This window comes from Oncorhynchus mykiss, chromosome 19 (assembly GCF_057628025.1).
Source record: "Oncorhynchus mykiss isolate SJ-2025 chromosome 19, ASM5762802v1, whole genome shotgun sequence".
NCBI lineage: Eukaryota > Metazoa > Chordata > Actinopteri > Salmoniformes > Salmonidae > Oncorhynchus > Oncorhynchus mykiss.
The window spans coordinates 20,414,144-20,437,500 of record NC_143040.1 but is presented as its reverse complement, the minus strand read 5'-3'; the positions used below and the strand labels follow the sequence as shown (position 1 = coordinate 20,437,500).

At 43.4% G+C, this 23,357-nt stretch overlaps 1 protein-coding gene across 10 annotated transcripts in view; it reads left to right on the top strand.

Annotated features, from left to right (window-relative positions):
• The window catches only part of LOC110497375 (lipopolysaccharide-responsive and beige-like anchor protein), a 319,123-nt gene that overhangs the window by 83,486 nt on the left and 212,280 nt on the right, over positions 1-23,357 (top strand). For 4 of the 10 annotated variants that reach the window (XM_036954302.2, XM_036954301.2, XM_036954300.2 and 1 more), the window contains exons 24-32: positions 1,419-1,591; positions 3,348-3,501; positions 4,320-4,500; positions 8,682-8,812; positions 9,660-9,767; positions 10,231-10,372; positions 10,659-11,007; positions 18,649-18,818; positions 23,133-23,205. In XM_036954302.2, the coding sequence (XP_036810197.2) occupies positions 1,419-1,591; positions 3,348-3,501; positions 4,320-4,500; positions 8,682-8,812; positions 9,660-9,767; positions 10,231-10,372; positions 10,659-11,007; positions 18,649-18,818; positions 23,133-23,205 (1,481 nt within the window). Of the gene's footprint in view, positions 1-1,418; positions 1,592-3,347; positions 3,502-4,319; positions 4,501-8,681; positions 8,813-9,659; positions 9,768-10,230; positions 10,373-10,658; positions 11,008-18,648; positions 18,840-23,132; positions 23,206-23,357 lie in introns of all 10 variants that reach the window. The other 6 variants (XM_090210434.1, XM_090210433.1, XM_036954299.2 and 3 more) reach the window with 2 other exon arrangements.

Here is a 23,357-nt window from a genome sequence, read left to right as displayed (position 1 = left end):
CTCCACTATGGCCAAGACCAAAGAGCTGTCAAAGGACACCAGAAACAAAATTGTAGACCTGCACCAAGCTGGGAAGACTGAATCTGCAATAGGTAAGCAGCTTGGTTTGAAGAAATCAACTGTGGGAGCAATTATTAGGAAATGGAAGACATACAAGACCACTGATAATCTCCCTCGATCTGGGGCTCCACGCAAGATCTCACCCCGTGGGGTCAAAATGATCACAAGAACGGTGAGCAAAAATCCCAGAACCACACGGGGGGACCTAGTGAATGACCTGCAGAGAGCTGGGACCAAAGTAACAAAGCCTACCATCAGTAACACACTACACCGCCAGGGAAATCCTGCAGTGCCAGACGTGTCGCCCTACTTAAGCCAGTACATGTCCAGGCCCGTCTGAAGTTTGCTAGAGAGCATTTGGATGATCCAGAAGAAGATTGGGAGAATGTCATATGGTCAGATGAAACCAAAATATAACTTTGTCCTCCAAACACAACGAGTTGAGTTTTTACCAAAAAGAATGCTGAGTTGCATCCAAAGAACACCATTCCTACTGTGAAGCATGGGGGTGGAAACATCATGCTTTGGGGCTGTTTTTCTGCAAAGGGACCAGGACGACTGATCCGTGTAAAGGAAAGAATGAACGGGGCCATGTATCGTGAGATTTTGAGTGAAAACCTCCTTCCATCAGCAAGGGCATTGAAGATGAAACGTGGCTGGGTCTTTCAGCATGACAATGATCCCAAACACACCGCCCGGGCAACGAAGGAGTGGTCAAGGTCCTGGATTGGCCTAGCCAGTCTCCAGATCTCAACCCCATAGAAAATCTTTAGAGGGAGTTGAAAGTCCGTGTTTCCCAGCAACAGCCCCAAAACATCACTGCTCTAGAGGAGATCTGCATGGAGGAATGGGCCAAAATACCTGCAACAGTGTGTGAAAACCTTGTGAAGACTTACAGAAAACGTTTGACCTCTGTCATTGCCAACAAAGGGTATATAACAAAGTATTGAGAAACTTTTGTTACTGACTAAATACTTATTTTCCACCATAATTTGCAAATAAATTCATTAAAAATCCTACAATGTGATTTTCTGGATTTTTTTTCTTCTCCTTTTGTCTGTCATAGTTGGTGTACCTATGATGAAAATTACAGGCCTCTCATCTTTTTAAGTGGGAGAACTTGCACAATTGGTGGCTGACTAAATACTTTTTTGCCCCACTGTACATACATACATACATACATACATACATACATACATACAAACAAACAAACAAACAGGATTAGCTTTGGCTTTAGCCATATAAATATAAACAGGATTAGCTTTGGCTTTAGAATTAGCCATACATATATATATATATATATATATATATATATATGGCTAATGCTGCTGCTAACTGTCCTGAGTGCTGTACCACAGGAAGTTCCTCAGGGCGACGCAGCCGGTGCCTCAGGAGGCCAGGCCAACGAGAGCAGCTCCTCCGCTCGCTCCACCATGTTCCGTATTCCAGAGTTCCGTTGGTCTCACATGCACCAGCGCCTGCTCACAGACCTGCTCTTCTCCATTGAGACTGACGTGCAGATGTGGAGGAGGTAAAGGAGGGGAATTGGTTGAAATACATGGAGAATTGCGTAGCATTTTGATCTGATTTCTAACACTAGAATGGTTGCCGGACAGGCGACTTTCCAACTCACTAACTTACAACAAAAAATGGTCTATCCTGCAAACTGGATCTCCGGGTTGTTGCTGTAAATGAGAATGTGCTTTCAGTCAGCATGTAAAATAAGGGTTGAAAAAAACTCTGAGGTTTAAACAGAATATATACAGAGCCTTCAAAGTATTCACACCCCTTGACTTTTTCCACATTGTGTTGTGTTACAGCCTGAATTTAAAATGTAGATTTTGTGTCACTGGTCTACACACAATATCCCATAATGTCAAACTGGATTTATTTTTTAAACAAATGAATAAATAATGAAAAGCTGAAACGTCTTGAGTCAATGGGTATTCAACCCCTTGGTTATGGCAAGTCTAAATAAGACCTGAAGTGTAAATGTGCTTAATAAATCGCTAAATAAATTGCATGGACTCACTCTGTGTGCAATAATAGTGTTTAAGAAGTTTTTTGAGTCAGGGTAAAAATAAACTGAATGGAATGGAGCTTAACACAGGCAAAGTCCTAGAGGAAGACATGGTTGTCTGCTGTTCACCAGACACTGGGAGATGAATTCACCTTTCAGCAGGACAATAACCTAAAAACACAAGGCCAAATCTACACGGGAGTTGCTTACCAAGACGACATTGAATGTTCTTGAGTGGCCGAGACACAGGTTTGACTTAAATCTTTTGACTTAAATCTATGGCAAGACCTGCAAATGGTTGTCTAGCCATGTTCAACAACCAACTTGACAGAGCTTGAAGAGTTGTTTTTTTATTTTATTTTTTTTATTTTTTTATTTTACTCCTTTTTCTCCCCAATTTCGTGGTATCCAATTGTTGTATATAGCTACTATCTTGTCTCATTGCTACAACTCCCGTACGGGCTCGGGAGAGACGAAGGCTGAATGTCATGCGTCCTCCGATACACAACCCAACCAGCCGTACTGCTTCTTAACACAGCACGCATCCAACCCGGAAGCCAGCCGCACCAATGTGTCGGAGGCTACACCGTGCACCTGGCCACCTTGGCTAGCGCGCACTGCGCCCGGCCCGCCACAGGAGTCGCTGGTGCGCGATGAGACAAGGAGATCCCTACCGACCAATCCCTCCCTAACCCGGACGACGCTAGGCCAATTGTGCGTCGCCCCACGGACCTCCCGGTCGCGGCCGGTTACGACAGAGCCTGGGTGAACCCAGGGCCTCTGATGGCGCAGCTGGCGCTGCAGTACAGCGCCCTTAACCACTGCGCCACCCGGGAGGCATGACCTTGAAGAGTTTTTGAAAGAATCATGGGCAAATGTTGTACAATCCAGGTGTGCAAAGCTCTTCGAGACTTACCCAGAAAGACTCACAGCTGTAAACGCTGCCAAAAGGTGCTTCTACAAAGTGTAAACGAGTGTGAATACTTATGTAAATGCGATATTTCTGTGTTTCATTCTCAATAAATTAGTCTGTCTATATAGGATATTTGTCTATATAGGATATTGTGTTTAGATGGGTGAGGGGGAAAAAATATTGAGTCAGTTTTGACTTCAGGCTGTAACACAACAAAATGTGGAATATGTCAAGAGGTATGAATACATTCTGAAGGCGCTGAAGGAATTGATTGTGTTGTACATTGATTCAGTGGTTATAATGTTTAGCTTCTATGTACCTCTGTGTAATTTGTGCCCGTCTCCTCTCTCCCAGTCACTCCACTAAGACGGTGATGGACTTTGTGAACAGCAGTGAGAATGTGGTGTTTGTCCACAACACAGTGCACCTCATCTCTCAGGTGGTGGACAACCTCATCATGGCCTGTGGAGGCATCCTGCCCCTGCTTTCTGCTGCCACATCCTCCTCAGTGAGAGACACTCTGTTGTGTCGGTCTGTTGTGTCGGTCTGTTGTGTCGGTCTGGTGTATAGTTCTGTTGTCTGTCTGTCTGTTTCTGTCTCTCTGTCTGTCTGTATGTCTGTCTCTCTGCTTCTGTCTCTGCCTCTGTCTCTCTGCGTCTGTCTCTCTGCGTCTGTCTCTCTGCGTCTGTCTCTCTGCGTCTTTCTCTCTGCGTCTTTCTCTCTGCCTCTGTCTGTCCGTCTGTCCGTCTGTCCGTCTGTCCGTCTGTCCGTCTGTCCGTCTGTCCGTCTGTCCGTCTGTCCGTCTGTCCGTCCGTCCGTACCCACCCACCCACCGGGGGTTATCCCTGCCCATCCATCTCCGTTGACCTTTCTCCAATCACATTAGACTACAGTTGGCCAGTGCTAACATGGTTAGTGTGTTTTTGTACTGTCTGACCCCAGTGACAGTAGCACTCCAGTATAACATAAACCCTGATGGACCTGTGGTCCTCTGTCTGTTTCCCCTCCATACCTCTCCCTTTACCATTTACATTGGAAACGATGTCCAGTGTGGACTGGTGGCTGTGGCTACAGCAGGGGTCAATTCCATCATAATTAGATTCAAAGACCGGTTTGAATTCAATGAGGATTTAATCTGATTGAAATCTGAAATGGACAGATTTGGATATTGAATTGACAAGATGATGTTGCTCAGCAGACGTTGAACCATTTCCCTTTCTTACCAAACAGGGTCCCTAAGTTGACTAATAGCTACATGTCATAATTTAGTTTGGATTTGACAGTAATGATGCTAGTGATGGTGGTGTTTGTCCCTCTTCTCCTCAGCATGATCTGGAGAACATTGAGCCGTCTCAGGGTCTGTCGGTGGAGGCCTCGGTCACCTTCCTGCAGCGCCTCATCAACCTGGTGGATGTTCTGATCTTCGCCTCCTCCCTCAATTTCACCGAGATCGAGGCTGAGAAGAACATGTCCTCTGGCGGTATCCTCAGACAGAGCCTCCGTCTGGGTACGTATGGAAGAACCTCTCTGCCTCTCTCTCCTCCTCCATCCCTTCTGGTCTTTTCCATCTCTTCACATCTCCTCTCCCCATTTCCCATCTTCTCTTCCTGTTCTGTTCTTTACATGTCCTCTCTTCTTGTTTCCCTCTTTTCCTCATCTCTTCACTTCCTCCTTCATTCACTTCCTCCTTTTCTCACCCCTTTCCTCCTCATTCACCTCTTTTTATCGATCCCCCTCTATATCAGACTGCAGTAAACTCTAATAGCAGCCTGAGCTGCCAAAGCTCTCCGTATATAGCCTCGCTCTTTCTCTCTCTCTCTCTCTTGGCTCGTAGCAGCCCTCTCTTAACTTGTTATTATAACCCCTCTGCGCTGCAACACTCTAAAATGGCCGCCTATGATTAGGCGATTTTCCCCCGTAATGGCCCTGGCTGTAGCCCTAGGCCTGCCTCTCTCTCTCTCTCGTTCTCTGCCTCATGTTCCAGTCTATTAAAGTAACCCTGTGACAGCTCCGAGACACGGCTAGACCCCTGCTCTGCTAGCTGAATAAAATATACTTCAAATGCTTTACATTATTCATTTTATTCAGGCACTACATTACACCAACCACCTTATCCAACCTCCAACCCACCCCTCAGCTCCCTAGTACAGTAAGACTATGCATGGTGATTTAAACCATCTGCTCCATTTGGGTAATGGGCCGTGCTCCGGTATCCATTTGTGCTTTTAAATACTCCTTACAAACTAGCTCGTAAACAAAATGGTCGCCCTGTACGCCACCTTGTTCAGCTGATATCCAGTCGCGTTCTTTTTCTCTGGGTTTATCCCAACGGCCATTCTCATTGGTGGGGAGCTCGGTGGAGAGAGTGATGCTGTCGTAGCACATGCCTGCTTTTAGAGATCTCCCGTTATGAGATTCATTTTTGATGAGGCATTCTTTCCCTGTTGCTGGTGCAGTTATCTGATTTGGGTAGACTGTAACAAGGTTTCAAGGGGGAACTTACACACACGCACACACACACACACAGGCACACACACACACACAGGCACACACACAAACACGCACACTGCCTCTCTTGAAGGCCTTAATGTAAAACTCCAGACCATTCCAGATGAAATACTTCCTTCCACCTCTAATCTAGACGGTTCAGAGTTTACATTTGTCAGAAACGAGGGAGGGGATAAAAGAAAGATAGAAAGCAAAATAGAAAGCGTGCTCGGAATATAGCACCGCAATATATCATATTAAAAATGTAAAAAATGCCCCCTTGCAGTGGCAGGAGCCAGAAACCTACCTGAAGTTATCAAACAGTGGATATTTTACCTCATGTTCTGTGATGTAGTTTGTTTCACAGGCAAGACCCACATGTAGTGATGCACCATTGAGAGCATGCTGTCAGGCTTTATCACCGCCTGGTACGGCAACTGCATTGTCCACAGTCACAGTGCTCTCCAGCCCAATTCTTCACCAGGGGAAGTGTGTCTTCCTCTTGGATATCTTCAGCACCCAGTGTGAAAGCAAGGACAAGAAGATTATCAAGCACCTCAGCCACGGTCTGTTCACCCCGCTACCATCTAGAAGGCAGTTACAGTACAAGTTCATCAAAGCTGGGACCAAGAGACTGAAAAAATAACTTCTATCTCCAGGCCATCAGACTATTAAATAGTCACTGCTAGCTGACCACCGTCCAGTACCCTGCCCTGAACTTAGACACTGTTACTAGCTGACCACCGTCCAGTACCCTGCCCTGAACTTAGACACTGTTACTAGCCGGCTACCACTCGGTACTCAACCCTGCACCTTAGACACTGTTACTAGCTGGCTACCACCCGGTACTCTACCCTACACCTTAGACACTGTTACTAGCCGGCACCACTCGGTACTCAACCCTGCACCTTAGAGACTGCTGCCCTATGTACATAGTCATTGAACACTGGTCACTTTAATAATGTTTTACATACTGTTTTACTCACTTCACATGTATATTCTAGTCAAGGCTCATCCTATCTAATTACTGCTGTACACACCTTTTCTATTCATATATTGCACATCGTCTAGAGGTCGACTATTATGATTTTTCAACGCCGATACCGATTATTGGAGGACCAAAAAAAGCCGATAACGATTAATCGGACAATTTATTTATTTATTTGTAATAATGACAATTACAACAATACTGAATGAACACTTATTTTAACTTAATATAATACATCAAAAAAAAATCAATTTATCCTCAAATAAATAATGAAACATGTTCAATTTGGTTTAAATAATGCAAAAACAAAGCGTTGGAGAAGAAAATAAAAGTGCAATATGTGCCATGTAAGAAAGCTAACGTTTCAGTTCCTTGCTCAGAACATGAGAACATATGGGGCGGCAGGGTAGCCTAGTGGTTAGAGTGTTGGACTAGTAACCGGAAGGTTGCAAGTTCAAATCCCTGAGCTGACAAGGTACAAATCTGTCGTTCTGCCCCTGAACAGGCAGTTAACCCACTGTTCCTAGGCCGTCATTGAAAATAAGAATTTGTTCTTAACTGACTTGCCCAGTTAAATAAAGGTAAAATAAATAAAAAATATGAAACTTTTAACATGAGTCTTCAATATTCCCAGGTAAGAAGTTTTAGGTTGTAGTTATTATAGGAATTATAGGACTATTTCTCTCTATACCATTTGTATTTAAGTAACCTTTGACTATTGGATGTTCTTATAGACACTTTAGTATTGCCAGTGTAACAGTATAGCTTCCGTCCCTCTCCTCACTCCTACTTGGGCTCGAACCAGGAACACATCGACAACAGCCACCCTCGAAGCAGCGTTACCCATCACTCCACAAAGGGAACAACCACTCCAAGTCTCAGAGCGAGTGACATTTGAAACGCTATTAGCGCGCACCCCTCTAACTAGCTAGCCATTTCACATTGTTTACACCAGCCTAATCTCGGGAGTTGATAGGCTTGAAGTCATCAACAGCGCAACACTTAAAGCACAGCGACGAGCTGCTGGCAAAACGCACAAAAGTGCTGTTTGAATGAATGCTTACGAGTCTGCTGCTGCCTACCATCACTCAGTCAGACTGCTCTATCAAATCATAGACTTAGTTATAACATAATAACACACAGAAATACGAGCCTTTGGTCATTAATATGGTCGAATCCGGAAACTATCATTTTAAAAACAAGACGTTTATTCTTTCAGTGAAATACGGAACAGTTCCGTATTTTATCTAACGGGTGGCATCCATAAGTCTAAATATTCCTGTTACATTGCACAACCTTCAATGTTATGTCATAATTACGTAAAATTCTGGCAAATTAGGCGGCCCAAACTGTTGCATATACACTGACTCTGTGTGCAATGAACGCAATGGAAGTGACACAATTAAACCTGGTAAATATTGTCTGCTAACCTGGATTTATATGCAGGTTTAAAAATATATACTTCTATGTATTGATTTTAAGAAAGGCTTTGATGTTTATGGTTAGGTACACATTGGAGCAACGATACGCACTGCATCGATTATATGCAACGCAGGACACGCTAGATAAACTAGTAATATCATCAACCATGTGTAGTTAACTAGTGATTATGATTGATTGTTTTTTATAAGTTAAGTTTAATGCTAGCTAGCAACTTACCTTGGCTTACTGCATTCGCGTAACAGGCAGTCTCCTTGTGGAGTGCAACGAGAGGCAGGTGGTTATAGCGTTGGACTAGTTAACTGTAAGGTTGCAAGATTGAATCCCCCGAGCTGACAATTTAAAAATCTGTCGTTCTGCCCCTGAACGAGGCAGTTAACCCACCGTTCCTAGGGCGTCGTTGAAAATATAAATGTGTTCTTAACTGACTTGCCTAGTTAAATAAAGATTAAATAAAGTTGAAAAAATAAATATTTTTTATGAAAACTTGTTATGAAAACTTGAAATCGGCCCTAATTAATCGGTCGACCTCTACTCATGTCTATACACACCATCATATATTTCTATTCCGGACTCAGACATGGCTCATTCTGAGATTCCTTCATTTCTTTCCTTTTGGATTTGTGTGTATTGTTTTGTATTGTTAGGTATTACTGCACTGTCAGAGCTAGAAACACAAGCATTTTGCTGCACCTGCAATAACATCTTCAAAATATGTGTACACAGCCTATTTTCATTCTCTTTCTCTCTCTCCAATATCTCTCCCTCTGCAGTGTGTGCCATGGCTGTGAGGAACTGTCTGGAATGTCAGCAGCAGTCTCACTTCAAGCCCAGCCAGGACAGCGCCCGCGGCCAGCAAGCCGTGCACAGCCTCATGGGAGCCGCCAAGTCCATGCCCGCGCAGGCAAGTAGTATCATCCCTCCTCACTGAGTCACAGACTCACCCCCCCACACACACTTCTCCCCCTCCCTCTCCTCTTTCTGTCATTTCGGGAATCTTGACTTTCTAGCAATACCCCCTCCCCCCCCAAAAAAATGTTTTTACATTTCCCGATCTCCCTAGGAGACATGGAGAAACACCATAATTGATGACATTTCTCCTCCTGTATATTAGTTGAGTAGGATCACTGCACTTAGTGAATTGTAAGCATCCCTCTAAGTCGTCCTTTGTCTTGCGTTGCATCCCAATACTTCCCCTGCAGGAAGCCATCCCTTTGTGGTCCTCTCTATGTAATAGCAGAGAGTTGTTATTGCATTAGCTGATATGTTATTGCATTACTTCGCCCTCTGTTCTGTTACACTAGACAAGGCCCTTTGTCATTGTTGGCCTTTTCATTTGATATGGTGACTTCCAGTAAAACAGTTTTTCTTCCTGAAACCAGTGTGTAAAGTCTCATTCATAATGCAGTGAGTGGCTCTATGGTAAACCCATTATGTTAAGGGTCTGAGTCTCTGGACTGGCCAACTATACACTTCCCATGGGTTGATTTACAACACTCTACTGATGGTGGAATGGGCCGTTGAGGTTAACCTCTGCTAACACATACACCTTCCATGACAGTCGGTTATCATTTGTGATATCTTCGACTTACAGAGAAGTCTAGTTTCGGACACTGGGTAGAGTATAAAAACTGATGATGGTATTTTCATCATTAACCAGCAATAGGTGCTTACATTATTATGTGTGTGTCTGTGCGTGTCTGTGTCTGTCTGTGTGCGTGTCTGTGTGTGCGTGTGTTCTACACCTGCAGAGCCCTGTTGATGTTGTGACAGGAGGGATGTCTCCCATCAGAGACATGGACCGTCTGCTACAGGAAATGGACATCAACCGCCTCAGAGCCGTGGTCTTCAGAGATATCGTGAGTTTACAAAACTTTGATAAAGATTGAGGTTGAAACGAGTCAACTTTTCAAATAAATAGCAGTACCTATGCATTGCAAAAACTTGTTATTGCTGTCTTTTTGTAAGACCCCATGATTTTATTTTTTTTAAATACTGTGTAGATGTAGGATCTTAATTTGAGCCAGTTTGCTACAGCAGGAAACTGTTCCTGCAGGAACAGGAAATGTCTATTATTATTACATTTTTGTAGGTGTTTATAAAATCTAGTCTGAAATTTCACAGTGGAAATTACACATATTCCAGAAACCTTATTAAAACCTTAAATACACTACAAGTAAAAAAAATCCTGTATTGCGGGAAATTTCTTCTGCAACAGGGTGATCAAATAAAGATCATACATCTGTACATACTCAAACATATTACAGACTGGCGGTGTGCTGTATTATAGCTGTGTTGCATGTTGTGTGTGTTTGGGTAAAGGAGGACAGTAAGCAGGCTCAGTTCTTGGCCCTGGCCGTGGTTTACTTCATCTCTGTTCTCATGGTGTCCAAGTACCGAGACATCCTGGAGCCCCAAAACGACAAGAAACTCCCCCAGCGCAGCCAGTCTGCCAGGAGCGCAGGTACACACGTCACCCATATGGCTACGCAGAGGAGCTCCATCTAGCCAAGTGTCCATCCCTCAACATGTCAATCTCTCTCTTATACATTACTTATATATGGAATTTCCAAATGTCTTGAAATGTACTGGTGTGTTGATTAGTCTTTACAATCTCTTAGATGTGCTGTTGTAGATTCTCATTCATTTTCATTCATTCATTCTCATTCATTTTCATTCATTCTCATTCATGAGCAGGTTGAGGTTTTTCTCAACGTTTATAAACCTCCTTTAATGATTCCTCCCATCAGACAGTAATGCCGTCTCTGGCGGTCCTGACCTGGAGAGCAGTGTGTCCCTCCGTCGCCGAGACTCTGGCATCGGGGATGACCATAGCTCCGTGGCCCCCAGCGAGGCGGACACCACCGCCCAGGGGCCCGACGCCGTGTCCGAGGCTCTGTCCACCCTCTCCTCAGAGGTCAGGGGTCACAGAGACAACCCCACGGCGGACGCCAGGGGCGGGAAGAACGTGAAGGACATCCTGCGCAGCCTGGTCTCGGCGCCTGCTGATGACATCATGGTGGACCCCAGTCTTCTGCCGCCGGCCTTCCTGGGAGCTGCTATGGGAAACAACCCCAACCAGTTCAGATCCTTTGACAGGTGCGTGGGCCACAGAGTTTTACAATCAGGGCTCAGTCTCTCAAAGACTGCTAACTTTTTAAATACCCCTTGACCTGGTTCACCTCCTCACAGCTCTTAACCCCTCCCCTCCATACCTTGAAACGGTCCAACATGAACATGTACTAAGTGAAGGCGAGGAAGCATCACATCAGAACCCCACTACCATCACAGACCCCCTTTTAAACTCTTGTATTCCCCACCCCCCCCACCCCCCGACCCCATCCCTGTAGCTCTCTGGTTTGCCTGTCGACGTGGCTTCTCAACACAAATAAACAGGGCTACAAAGTACCTGTCTTCAGGAAAACGCATCAAAACAATCGAGGCATCTGCCAGAGGAAGGGAGAGAATAAGAGGGGAAAGAGAGAGAGTGATCTAAAAGACGACTCTGTGGCAGCCAGCAGGAAGCTGTTTCTTTTCACCTTGTCACTGATATTTAATAGCTTCTCTTTTTCGTCTCTCTCTCTCCCGGTCTTTCTCTCTCTCTGTCTGCACCGTGGGCTAGGCTGTCTGTCTCTCTGGTACTATAATAAGGGAAAGAGAAGCTGGCTAGATGGATCCCCTATGGAGTGAGGGGGCGAGCGGTCAGAGACTTAGTGGGAACCCAAGGCGGTGCTGTGTGTGGGTGGGTGTACTGTACCTATACAGACTATACAGACATCTCTAAGTGAGAGAGGTCTGGTTTGTATTTGGGGGAATTGTCCCTGGGGCACACCAGACACAAAGGAAGCGGGGAGAGAGAAAAAGGGAGAGGGAGAGAGCGTGAGGGGAAAGGGAGAGCAAGAGGGATAGAGAGAGAACACCCCCCCCCCCCCCCCTCCCTCCACAGGAAGAGAGACACCTAGTCAAGGTTCTCATGCCAAGGAAGAAGGAAAGCGTTTCTCCATCACCCCCCCATCCATCCCTCGCACTCCTCCTCTTCCAATCGGTGGGAATTCCGAGGCATCCCTGTGATCCTCAGCCTCTTTATCTGTGGAATGCTTTGTCAGGACTCTGGGCACTCCTCATATCTGGTGGGATTAGAGCGGCTCCCGGGGCCGTTAGCGTTGGAGAGGAGGAGAGCTGGAGAGCATAGAGTAACAGCTCTACCTCGCCACGGGGAGCCCCAGTCAGACCCCCAGCTGGCCCCAGCCCAGGCAGCTCCCGGCCCCTCTAACCCAGAGATGAAGGTCCGGGGGCTGGGGTTCCCAGGTCAGCACACCCCTCCTCTGGTCTTCTACCTTTATCTCCCACCAGGATCCGCCTACCCTCACAGACCCTGAAACCTCTGGCTCGGAGATGCCTGGTTATCTTGATGGTTTCTGCTCTCTACTGTGTGGCTGTGCTCTGTGTTCAGGTCTGGGCTCTGCTCTCCCCTGCTCCTCTCTCTCTCAGGTCTAATCTCTACCGTCTGTGTTCAGGTCTGGGCTCTGCTCTCCCCTGCTCCTCTCTCTCTCAGGTCTACTCTCTACCCTCTGTGTTCAGGTCTGGGCTCTGCTCTCCCCTGCTCCTCTCTCTCTCAGGTCTACTCTCTACCCTCTGTGTTCAGGTCTGTGCTCTGCTCTCCCCTGCTCCTCTCTCTCTCAGGTCTACTCTCTACCGTCTGTGTTCAGGTCTGGGCTCTGCTCTCCCCTGCTCCTCTCTCTCTCAGGTCTACTCTCTACCCTCTGTGTTCAGGTCTGGGCTCTGCTCTCCCCTGCTCCTCTCTCTCTCAGGTCTAATCTCTACCGTCTGTGTTCAGGTCTGGGCTCTGCTCTCCCCTGCTCCTCTCTCTCTCAGGTCTACTCTCTACCCTCTGTGTTCAGGTCTGGGCTCTGCTCTCCCCTGCTTCTCTTTCTCTCAGGTCTACTCTCTACCGTCTGTGTTCAGGTCTGGGCTCTGCTCTCCCCTGCTCCTCTCTCTCTCAGGTCTACTCTCTACCCTCTGTGTTCAGGTCTGGGCTCTGCTCTCCCCTGCTCCTCTCTCTCTCAGGTCTACTCTCTACCGTCTGTGTTCAGGTCTGGGCTCTGCTCTCCCCTGCTCCTCTCTCTCTCAGGTCTACTCTCTACCCTCTGTGTTCAGGTCTGGGCTCTGCTCTCCCCTGCTCCTCTCTCTCTCAGGTCTACTCTAATCTCTACCGTCTGTGTGAGAGTGCAGACTTCTAGCTTTTCATTTTCACTCAGATTGTAGGGAAATTCCATCAGAGCATACCCAAACTGCATAAATCAAATCAAATAAAAAATGTTTTATTTGTCACATACACATGGTTAGCAGATGTTAATGTGAGTGTAGCGAGAATTAAGAATGTAAGTGTATTTGAAATATTTAAAATAGTATTTATTTTAGATTTGAGTCATCTTTTAAGACAACAAATGAATATGATTCTGACAATAATGAGAAAGAGACTTCTCTATGAAATAAATTAATCTGATCACTCAAATGGTTCCGGGTGGAGCTGGGACGATAAACTATTTTTTTGTTGACCCCACCGATCACTTCTCGCAGGCATTTTGCTGATATCGTTCATGATGATAAGTAGCCTTTTCTAGAGAAATGTGAAGTTTGAAATAAAATACGTTTGCTGAAATGAGTGGTTTGTTAATGGGACAATTAATGGTTACAACCATCAAACTAGTAATAGTATTTTAAATTATATTTTTAAACTGTGGTGTACATGAATATTATAAAGCTATCGTTTTAGTTATTGTTACCACATCAATTAGGGCAATTTATGGGCAACATGGAGTTGCCCAGCTCTGCTCAGGTAGCTCATGCTCAAACACACAGCAGTAGTTCATCATAAAGTCCTGCATGTCTCAGTGACAGCGGTGCAGACAGACACCCTGTGTAGACAGACAGACTGACACCTACGCCAAAACATGGGAACAAACCGGCCTTCCTCAATCCAAATAACTGGTCCCGGGGTTTTACATTTACGAGCGTGGAAAAAGCAGGATCTCCCAGATAAAAATGGCCGGGGTCAGAGGTGAAGTATCACTCTGATTTATTTACTAGGCAGAGAGATGGAGGCCCGGTCGGATAGATTCTGCCGTACATACATTCCCCTCGGGGATATGCCCCTGTTATGGCAGAATGTCCACAAGTATTTGCTGCTGCTAACCAGAGCCCCCCAACCTCCAACCCTCTACCCCCGGTAAACAGTCATCTACGGGAGGAAGAATAGCAGTGTGATTTACATGGCATGTTACAGCAGCAAATGTGGGTGTTAGTTTGACATTTGTGTTAGTAAGGCATTTTGAATTCTGTAAGTTGGACTTGCCACAAACCTTTGTAAAGCAAAGACCGACCATGTTGAAAATGTGATGTTTTGTGGTAAGAAATTAAAAGTAAATGTATTGAGTGCAAATATAGCTATTTTCTCATTGGCACATGAACATACTGTGATCAACAAACAGCATACTGCCATGACAGAGATACTTGTCAGACCATATAGATGACAGTGGGCCTCCTTGAATAGGAACCTTCAGTGTGATCCCCTGTCACACTGGGAGAGACATGGAGGGTGCTCCATCTCTCCCTTCGTTCTCACCACCTCTCTCCACCTCTGCTGTCCTCAGGCCAAACACTACTGTCTTTCATCACTGATGTCACCAAGGCCAGGTCCAACCGGACGCTGTCACCGAAAGTCACGGGTAGAGCGTTGGAGGTTGGGAAGGGGTTGTTGTTAGGGGGATATAAAGAACACAGGAGGCATGATTCACATGTTCACATGCACAGGGCCGCATGCAGCGAGAGGGAGGAAGATCAAAGCCAGACTGCATGAGACACAGACAGACAGACAGCCGCTGGGGCCCCACCCTCATCCCCTTTACATGAATAAGCCATAAGGATAAACAGGAGAATGGGGGGGGGGGGGGCTCTCTGGAGGGGGCATCAGTATGAGACATGCAGTTAGCATTCATCTGGATATTTACTTCAATGTGTCCTGTTAAGCTTGTCTGTGGTGGGAATCTGATGCTAACCTCAACGTCCACTTGGGAATTCAAAATATAGTTCATCCCACTTAACAATTCCCATGTGGAGTCTAATGGCTTGTTGTTTTTTTGTCGTTTGAACCAAGTTTGAAAACACGGTACGTGAACATGTGTAGCTAGTATTGCGTGATGTGTTGGATGATTAAATAATTAACATACTCTGTACTCTAGCCATCAGAAATGGCAGTGCCAGATATGTCTACTCTTAGTCATACCAGAAGGGAAAGGCCTATGCAGTAAACCTGGCTGGTCAGATACTGACTAGATTGGACGGTAGTCCCTAGTATCAGGGGTGGTGCTGACGTGAAGCACCCAGGGAGAGAGGTGTCGACAGCGGCGGGAGAGAGACAGGAGGGAGAGACCATGGTCTGGTTCTCTGCACTGGTCATGAGTAAGAGAAGCCAGGCTATGTCAAGCCCATGGGGAGGAGTGTGTGTGTGTGTGTGTGTGTCGGTACAGGGTTGGGGTTCGGTGTTAGGTTCTCCATCTGTTCCCCAGCAACTCAGGCCTTTAAATTATTCAGTTAGGTTATTAGCTACACTTATCGTTGAGCCCCACGCCCCTGTCGATTAATCAGCCGTCAGAGCAGGTGCTTGGCTGTTACTGTTAAACCCACGACCAGGAGAGGAGCTGGGAGAAGCAAAGCTCTGGGTTTCGGGTTGTCAGGGCCTGAATAATTTAGAGGTTTTAACCAATAACCGGGCTCGCCGCCTTTTAAACACAAGCAATTTCATTAATCTGTGCTATTCTAAAGAGTTGAATCGAGGAATGTGCTTACAGGCTGAAAGTGTGAGTGAGAAACAGCGGTGGGTTTTTTGACTGTGAGCCGAGGCTAATTAGCTAGCGTATTAATTCCTATTTCTTATGTCCTTTACTGTTCAGAAGTAGGGCCATTAAGTAAGTGCCAAGGAGAAGTTTACGTTTTACAACCAAATAAAATGTCTATTTTTTTAATGTAAAGGGCATGTTATAGAAGAGTCCTCTTTTTTAAATGTGTGATTTCACTTGGTTTTGAGAAAGTTATCTCCCCCCCCCCGCCATACACGTCTTTCGTTCTGCACTATATGGGCCACGTATTAACATTAGCGAAGGCTCCATAAACAAATCGGTCCTTGTAGAAATGGCAGAGCTCTGTGTAGTGATGCAGGTCTTTTAGATGTTGCATGTATGAAACTGTGTTATTCCAAACTTTATCCGCACCGTTGTGGCACAAATCCAAGTCATTGGACCGAATATTCCATTTTTTGGTGCCAAATCATCCGAAAGTATCTCAAATTGATTGTGAAGCCCAACAAAGTCACTTATAAATTATTTGGAAATGATGCACGAAAAATGCTAATCTCGGTCCCATGACATAAATGGGATTTGTGCCACAAATGCTAAAGTGTTGTGCATGTGTAAACAATGCCAAGGAAACTTAACCAAAGTATGGATTGCTGTCATACCTTGTCCATAGAATGCTTACAGGGTAAGGAAATCCATGTAATTTGGGTGAACTGCCCCTTTTTAAGTCATATTAATGTCACAGATTCAACATTTGAACTGCAGATGGTTATACAGTACCACAATTATAGAGCGGCCATATTGGCAATAAACCTGTGATATGCTTGAAAATAGCCAGCAGAAGTTGATTCCTGTTCAATGATGGATTGGAAGGAATTTACAATGTACATTATGGACAGTAACCCTGTTCTAGAAATAAGACTACAACACCAAATAAGACAGCTATCATTGTGGAAGACATTGTTTTCATTTGAGAAATTAGGCAAAACACTGTTATCCAGAGGAACGTGTCATAAGTGCATTCAGCAGAAGTAGCTAAAACATTACCTGTATGTACTAAACAGTGTGTGTGTGAAGACAGTAGACTAAACCGTTGCTGGTATTTCTGCAGCCAGACTGTATCATCCTGCAGCATAGATCACAGCGGGGTCAGAACCAGTCAGTGTTTAACATCCAAAGTACCTTCAGCCTAATGTGTGTCATCTGCCGTCTTAAATCATCCAGGCCCTGCTTTGATACCAACGCCAGCTTTCTGTCTGCGGAGCTACTGAAGCCCAGTATACATACTCCTCTCTGTGTGCGTTTCTGTGTGTGTGTGTGTGTTTCTCTCTCTTTGTCTCTCTCTGTGTGTGTGTGTGTGTGTGTTTGACCAGTAGGTAGTGATTAGGCCATGCTCCCTCTGTGTCAGCACTGATAAGAAGGCCCAGGTCTACTTTGATAGGGCCACTGGCCTGTCAGGAAGCCTAGTTTAAACTGACAGCTTTATCCAGATGCTGTTTCCGCTCTCTTCCTGTAAGGATGTTATTGATAGGAGAGCACCAGGTCTCCTACAGCACTGGCCCCTAGGGAGAGGGATACACTGGTACCAGTAACCTGTGACTCAAGTAGTACACCAGACCACTGATATGTTACGTATGGTAGTACACTAGGACCCATACTGTAGAGATATAGTGAAACAGCATTGGTCAGGGAAAGGGGGGATACCTCGTCAGTTGTACAACTGAATGCATTCAACTGAAATGTGTCTTCCGCGTTTAACACAACCCCTCTGAATCAGAGAGGTGCGGGGGGCTGCCTTAATCGACGTCCACATCATCTGTAACCTACACCAGACCACTGTGTTATGGATGGGGGTAGACCAGGACCATAGTGTACAGTAGGGACCTTGAGGACAGGGACACAGTGTAAACATATAGGGTCATTATAATGTCTACGTACCTTCTATCTATTTGTAGACGTTCAAGAGTGTCCTGGAGTGCTTTTTAACCAAAACCCCCCCTAACCAAACCTCCAGCGGGACACCGAATGAATGGGCTTGTGGGCCGGATCCTGTCCGCGGGCCGCATGTTGCCCACCCCTAGTGTAACCTAAGGTATCCTAAGAGTAAAGTAGTTTACTACAGCTTCTGCTGTGGGTCTATGACCATGTCTGTTATCCATGTGTTTAAAACAATAGTAGAGGAGTAAAACCACTACAAAGGCTGTGTCCTGTTGGCTCAAAACAAATGGGATACATAGCAAGAACAATGTGCGGTAGCTTCTTTTCTTTGAGCTGTATTGTGTAAGAGAGAGGTTCATCTGCTGATACCTTTGAATGATCTATTCCTTCCAGCTGATTACCAAAATACATCAGATTTATCAGATTTATTTATCAGGAATTCCTACTTTTCTGTCGTGTGTGCTCCATTTGTCTCCGAGCTAGAATCCAGATTTGACACATTTTGTTATGTTGTCGTGGTCACATCCCTAACAATGTATTGAAGATTTAATATTATTTGTAATGGTGGATGGGCGCACTTTCCGCTAATAAATCACAATGTTTACTGACTTACTGAGTGAGTGTTGCAGGGAGCCAATCGATTTCAGGCAAGATGGATGCAGCCATTACTGAATATTCTGTGTCAGGGAAATAGGCCTCTAATGACTCTACTGTCTAAATGGGATCCTGTACTGTTGTTTTCGCATGCTGCAGCCTGTGTCTTATCAATCACATCTCACTATGCAGTATGCCTACTAAACTGACATCATCACTATTGTTTATATTCTAGAATGACAAAAGTTCTGTTCTTATGTCCTTAGTTAGTCAGATGTCTCAAGGAATGCATTTTATAATGTGTGTTTTAATAGTATTCAACACACATTTTCATATTTACTCTCATCTTTTACAGAAGCGTTCGGGTGGCGCCCAAGAAGGTGGGCGGGGCTCCGTCCCCAGGCTCCTCCACTCCTATCCCATCAGCCACCGCTGCCGTGGCGGCTACCGGGACACCAGTCAACAACGTTGCCGTGGTTTCCACGGGCGATGCCTCTCAGAGCACCACCGCTGAGGCTGCAGCCGGTGAGTCCCAGACATTAGGAGGTATGTTAGGTGTCCCAGCAGTAAGGTTACCATGCTACGGAGACGGCACGTCAGAGCACCAAGAATTCCAGCTAGCCAAGCCCAAGGAAAATACCTGTCAAAAAACAGTCTTTTGGTATTTGCTTCATTAGACCACTGTTGATACAGTACTGGAATGTTTTGCTTGTCTGCAGTGAAGTTTTCAAGATATTGAACTTTCAAAATACAGAAAGTGTCACCTTATGATGCGTTTTGCAGCTTATCTGACAGTAAAAGAGTCGTCTTATCCTCTTCCTAAAACCTGTGTTGATACCGCAGTCCCTAATCAGCCTCCTTAAGCCTTAGAAGTACTGCTATGCTAGGTTCCATAGATCAGTCCCTCAGTATAAGGCGGCAGGTAGCCTAGTGGCCTGTAATCCCCGAGCCAACTAGGTGAAAAATCTGCCGATGTGCCCTTGAGCAAGGCACTTAACCCTCATTGCTCATGTAAGTCACTCTGGATAAGAGCGTCTGCTAGATTACTAAAATGTAGTATAGTATTTCAGTGTGTCTTTCTGAATGTTCCCTCCACGCTGTGTAATCCAGTTAGCCTGGAACACAGCAGAGCAGGCAGACCGAGCAGCATTATTACAGGATTAGTGCGTTATCAGGGATCACTGTCAGACACTATATAGTACAGTACTCTGACTGCAGCCCTAATACGGATTTTTATTCTGTCTTAATGGGGTATTTATTTAGGTTTGGCTTAAATGTGATGATGCCATGTTGACATTAGGTAAAGGAGTGATATGCTGTGTGTCGTAGAACTAGGAATTATACAGTGTATATGAATGATAAATTATGCATAAGTTATAGAATCATAGATTAATGTATAAACTATATCAAGTCCACATTGTTTTCTATGCACCAGGCTCAGCTTAATGAAAGTGCTCAAATTTCTTTCAACTCAAGTAGAAGTCTTGTCTATTGAGTGGAGTAGGTCTCCTTTAGTCCATGGTGACAGTCGGTAAACACTGGGAAGAAGACCTATTGACATTTCCTTTCATGTTCTGTGTGTGTGTGTGTGTGTGTGTTTTAGGTGGGAAATGTTTGTGTAAGTGTGTGTGTGCAGTTTGAGAGGAGTGTGTGTGAAAGGCGGTGAAGAGAGCAAGAGTGTGTGTGTGTGTGTGTGGGGGGGTTTAAGGGGGGCCAGTGGGAGGATTAATAGAGAGAAGTTAATTTACTCCTCCACTGTTTGAAGGAGCTACTTCATGTCCACCGGGAGCCTCTCAGCGGGCCACACAACACAGTGGTGCTTAAAGACGGGGCCCCGTGTCCACACACACACATTCCAGTCCACAGCCTGTCATTCCCTAAGAGTTATCCCCGCTCTGAGACCTTCCCTTACGGCTGGGAAAACAAGCCCACCGAACACCAGAGGATTCGCCTCCACGTATTCTGCCGGGCATTATGGAATTTATGGGCGACAGTGAAATAGAATTTATTGCCAGATCAATCAAACGTTGTGCTTTGTAGACGTTATAGACTCGTGTGTCTCTGCCGCGAGGACGGTGTCGTAAAGCACCTGGAAGTCATTTCATGAATATGCGCCCAAAGCGATGAAAGCAAATGTGTTAATTTAAAAACAGTATACTTTTTTGCTTACTTTATATAAAATCATTTTCACTATTTACCGGAACATTTTCAAATTGTTCAGTCCAATATCAGCTCAAAAGGCAAACGAATCCTGTATGCATAGTGGTGTGTAAAAGGAAAACCCTGCTAATATCCATGCTGGTTTGTAAAAAACAATCTGCATAAATATTCCCTGATGAATGTAGCATTAATTAGGCCATACATGAACAAAATTATCTGTGCCCAAGTGGAAGGAAGCTGTACGGAGGCAGCTCTACATCATCCACTATCTAGCACCAGACAATTACACTACACTTATCCCACACACACACACATCCACCCGTTCTGGAACATTAGAATGGAAACCCTCTGAAACCAGATTTATTGAGCCACTCTTTCCTTCAGTGCAGTAATGTATTGGCGTGGAGGAGGGCCAATGTATTGTCATATCCTGCTACCAGACTAGTAATGATACTGATAATGATACTGATACTGATAATGATACTGATACTAATAATGATACTGATACTAATAATGATACTGATACTAATAAGGATACTAATAAGGATACTGATACTGATAATGATACTGATACTAATAATGATACTGATACTAATAATGATACTGATACTAATAAGGATACTGATACTAATAAGGATACTGATGCTAATAATGATACTAATAATGATAATGATACTAATAATGATACTGATGCTAATAATGATACTGATACTGATGCTAATAATGTTACTGATACTAATAATTATACTCATAATGATACCGATACTAATAATGATACTGATACTAATAATGATACCGATAATGATACAGATGCTAATAATGATACTGATAATGATGCTAATAATGATACTAATAATGATGTTACTGATACTAATAATGCTGATTCTGATGCTAATAATGATACTAATAATGATACCAATAATAATAATTATACTAATAATGATACTGATACTAATAATGATACTAATAATGATACTGATTCAAATAATGATACTGATGCTAATAATGATACCGATAATGATACTGATACTAATAATGGTACTGATGCTAATAATGGTACTGATGCTAATAATGATACTAATAATGATACTGATACTGATAATGATACTGATGCTAATAATGATACTGATAATGATGCTAATAATGATACTAATAATGCTAATACTGATACTAATAATGATACCGATGCTAATAATGATACCAATAATGATACTAATAATGATATCAGTAATGATAATGATACTAATAATGATACCGATACTAATAATGATAATGATACTGATGCTAATAATGATACTGATAATGATGCCAATAATGATACTGATACTAATAATTATACTAATAATGATAATGATACTGATAATGATACCGATACTAATAATGATAATGATACTGATGCTAATAATGATACTGATAATGATGCTAATAATGATACTGATACTAATAATTATACTAATAATGATAATGATACCGATAATGATACTGATACTAATAATGATACTGGTACTAATAATGATAATGATACTAATAATACTGATACTAGTAATGATACTAATAATACTGATACTTATAATGATACTGATACTAATAATGCTGATACTGATACTAATAATGCTGATACTGATACTAATAATGATACTAATGCTAATAATGATACTAATAATGATATAATAATGATACTGATACTAATAATGATACTTATACTAATAATGATACTCATAACGATACTGATACTAGTAATCATACTGATACTAATAATGATACTGATACTAATAATGATATTAATACTGATACTAATAATGATACTAATAATGATACTGATGCAAATCATGCTGATACTGATGCTAATCATGCTGATACTGATGCTAATCATGCTGTTACTGATGCTAATAATGCTGTTACTGATGCTAATAATGCTGTTACTGATGCTAATAATGCTGTTACTGATGCTAATTATGATACTGATGCTAATAATGATTCTAATAATGAGACCGATACTAATAATGATACTGATACTAATCATGATACTAATAATGATACTGATGCTAATAATGATACTAATAATGATACTGATGCTAATAATGATACTGATACTAATAATGATACTGATAATGATGCTAATAATGATACTAATAAAGATACCGATAGTAATAATGATACTAATAATGATACCGATGCTAATAATGATACTGACACTAATAATGATACTAATAATGATACTAATGCTAATAATGATACTAATAATGATACTAATAATGATACTGATACTAATAATGATACTTATACTAATAATGATACTCATAACGATACTGATACTAGTAGTGATACTGATACTAATAATGATGCTAATAATGATACTAATAATCCTACTGATAATGATGCCAATAATGATACTGATAACGATAATGATACTAATAATGATGCCGATACTAATAATGATACTGATAATGATACTGATGCTAATAATGATACTGATAATGATACTGATGCTAATAATGATGCTAATAATGAACCACTGGATTATCTCCAGAAACCACATTTATACTCCACTCCTTTCTTTATGTAGAAATGCATTGAGGTGGATGAGGGAGGTGTGTGTGTGTGTGCTCTTCTGTTCATGTGTGTCTACTGTCCTGTCTTGCTCCCAGACTAATAATGAGGCTCTCTGGTTTCTACCAGGATCAGCCAGCGCCAACCTGCCATCTGTCCCCACGCTGTCCCCAATGACCCGGGACACAGCCCCCAGTATGAGGTGATACGTCACTACATACACCACCTGAACACGAGAGTTCTCTCTCTCTCACACACGCACACAGACACACATTCTTAATTTTTCTCTCTTTGTCTATTTGTGTTGTGATGTAAGACAATATTGTGGATTCTGTAGTGGTTTTAGCTGCTGCT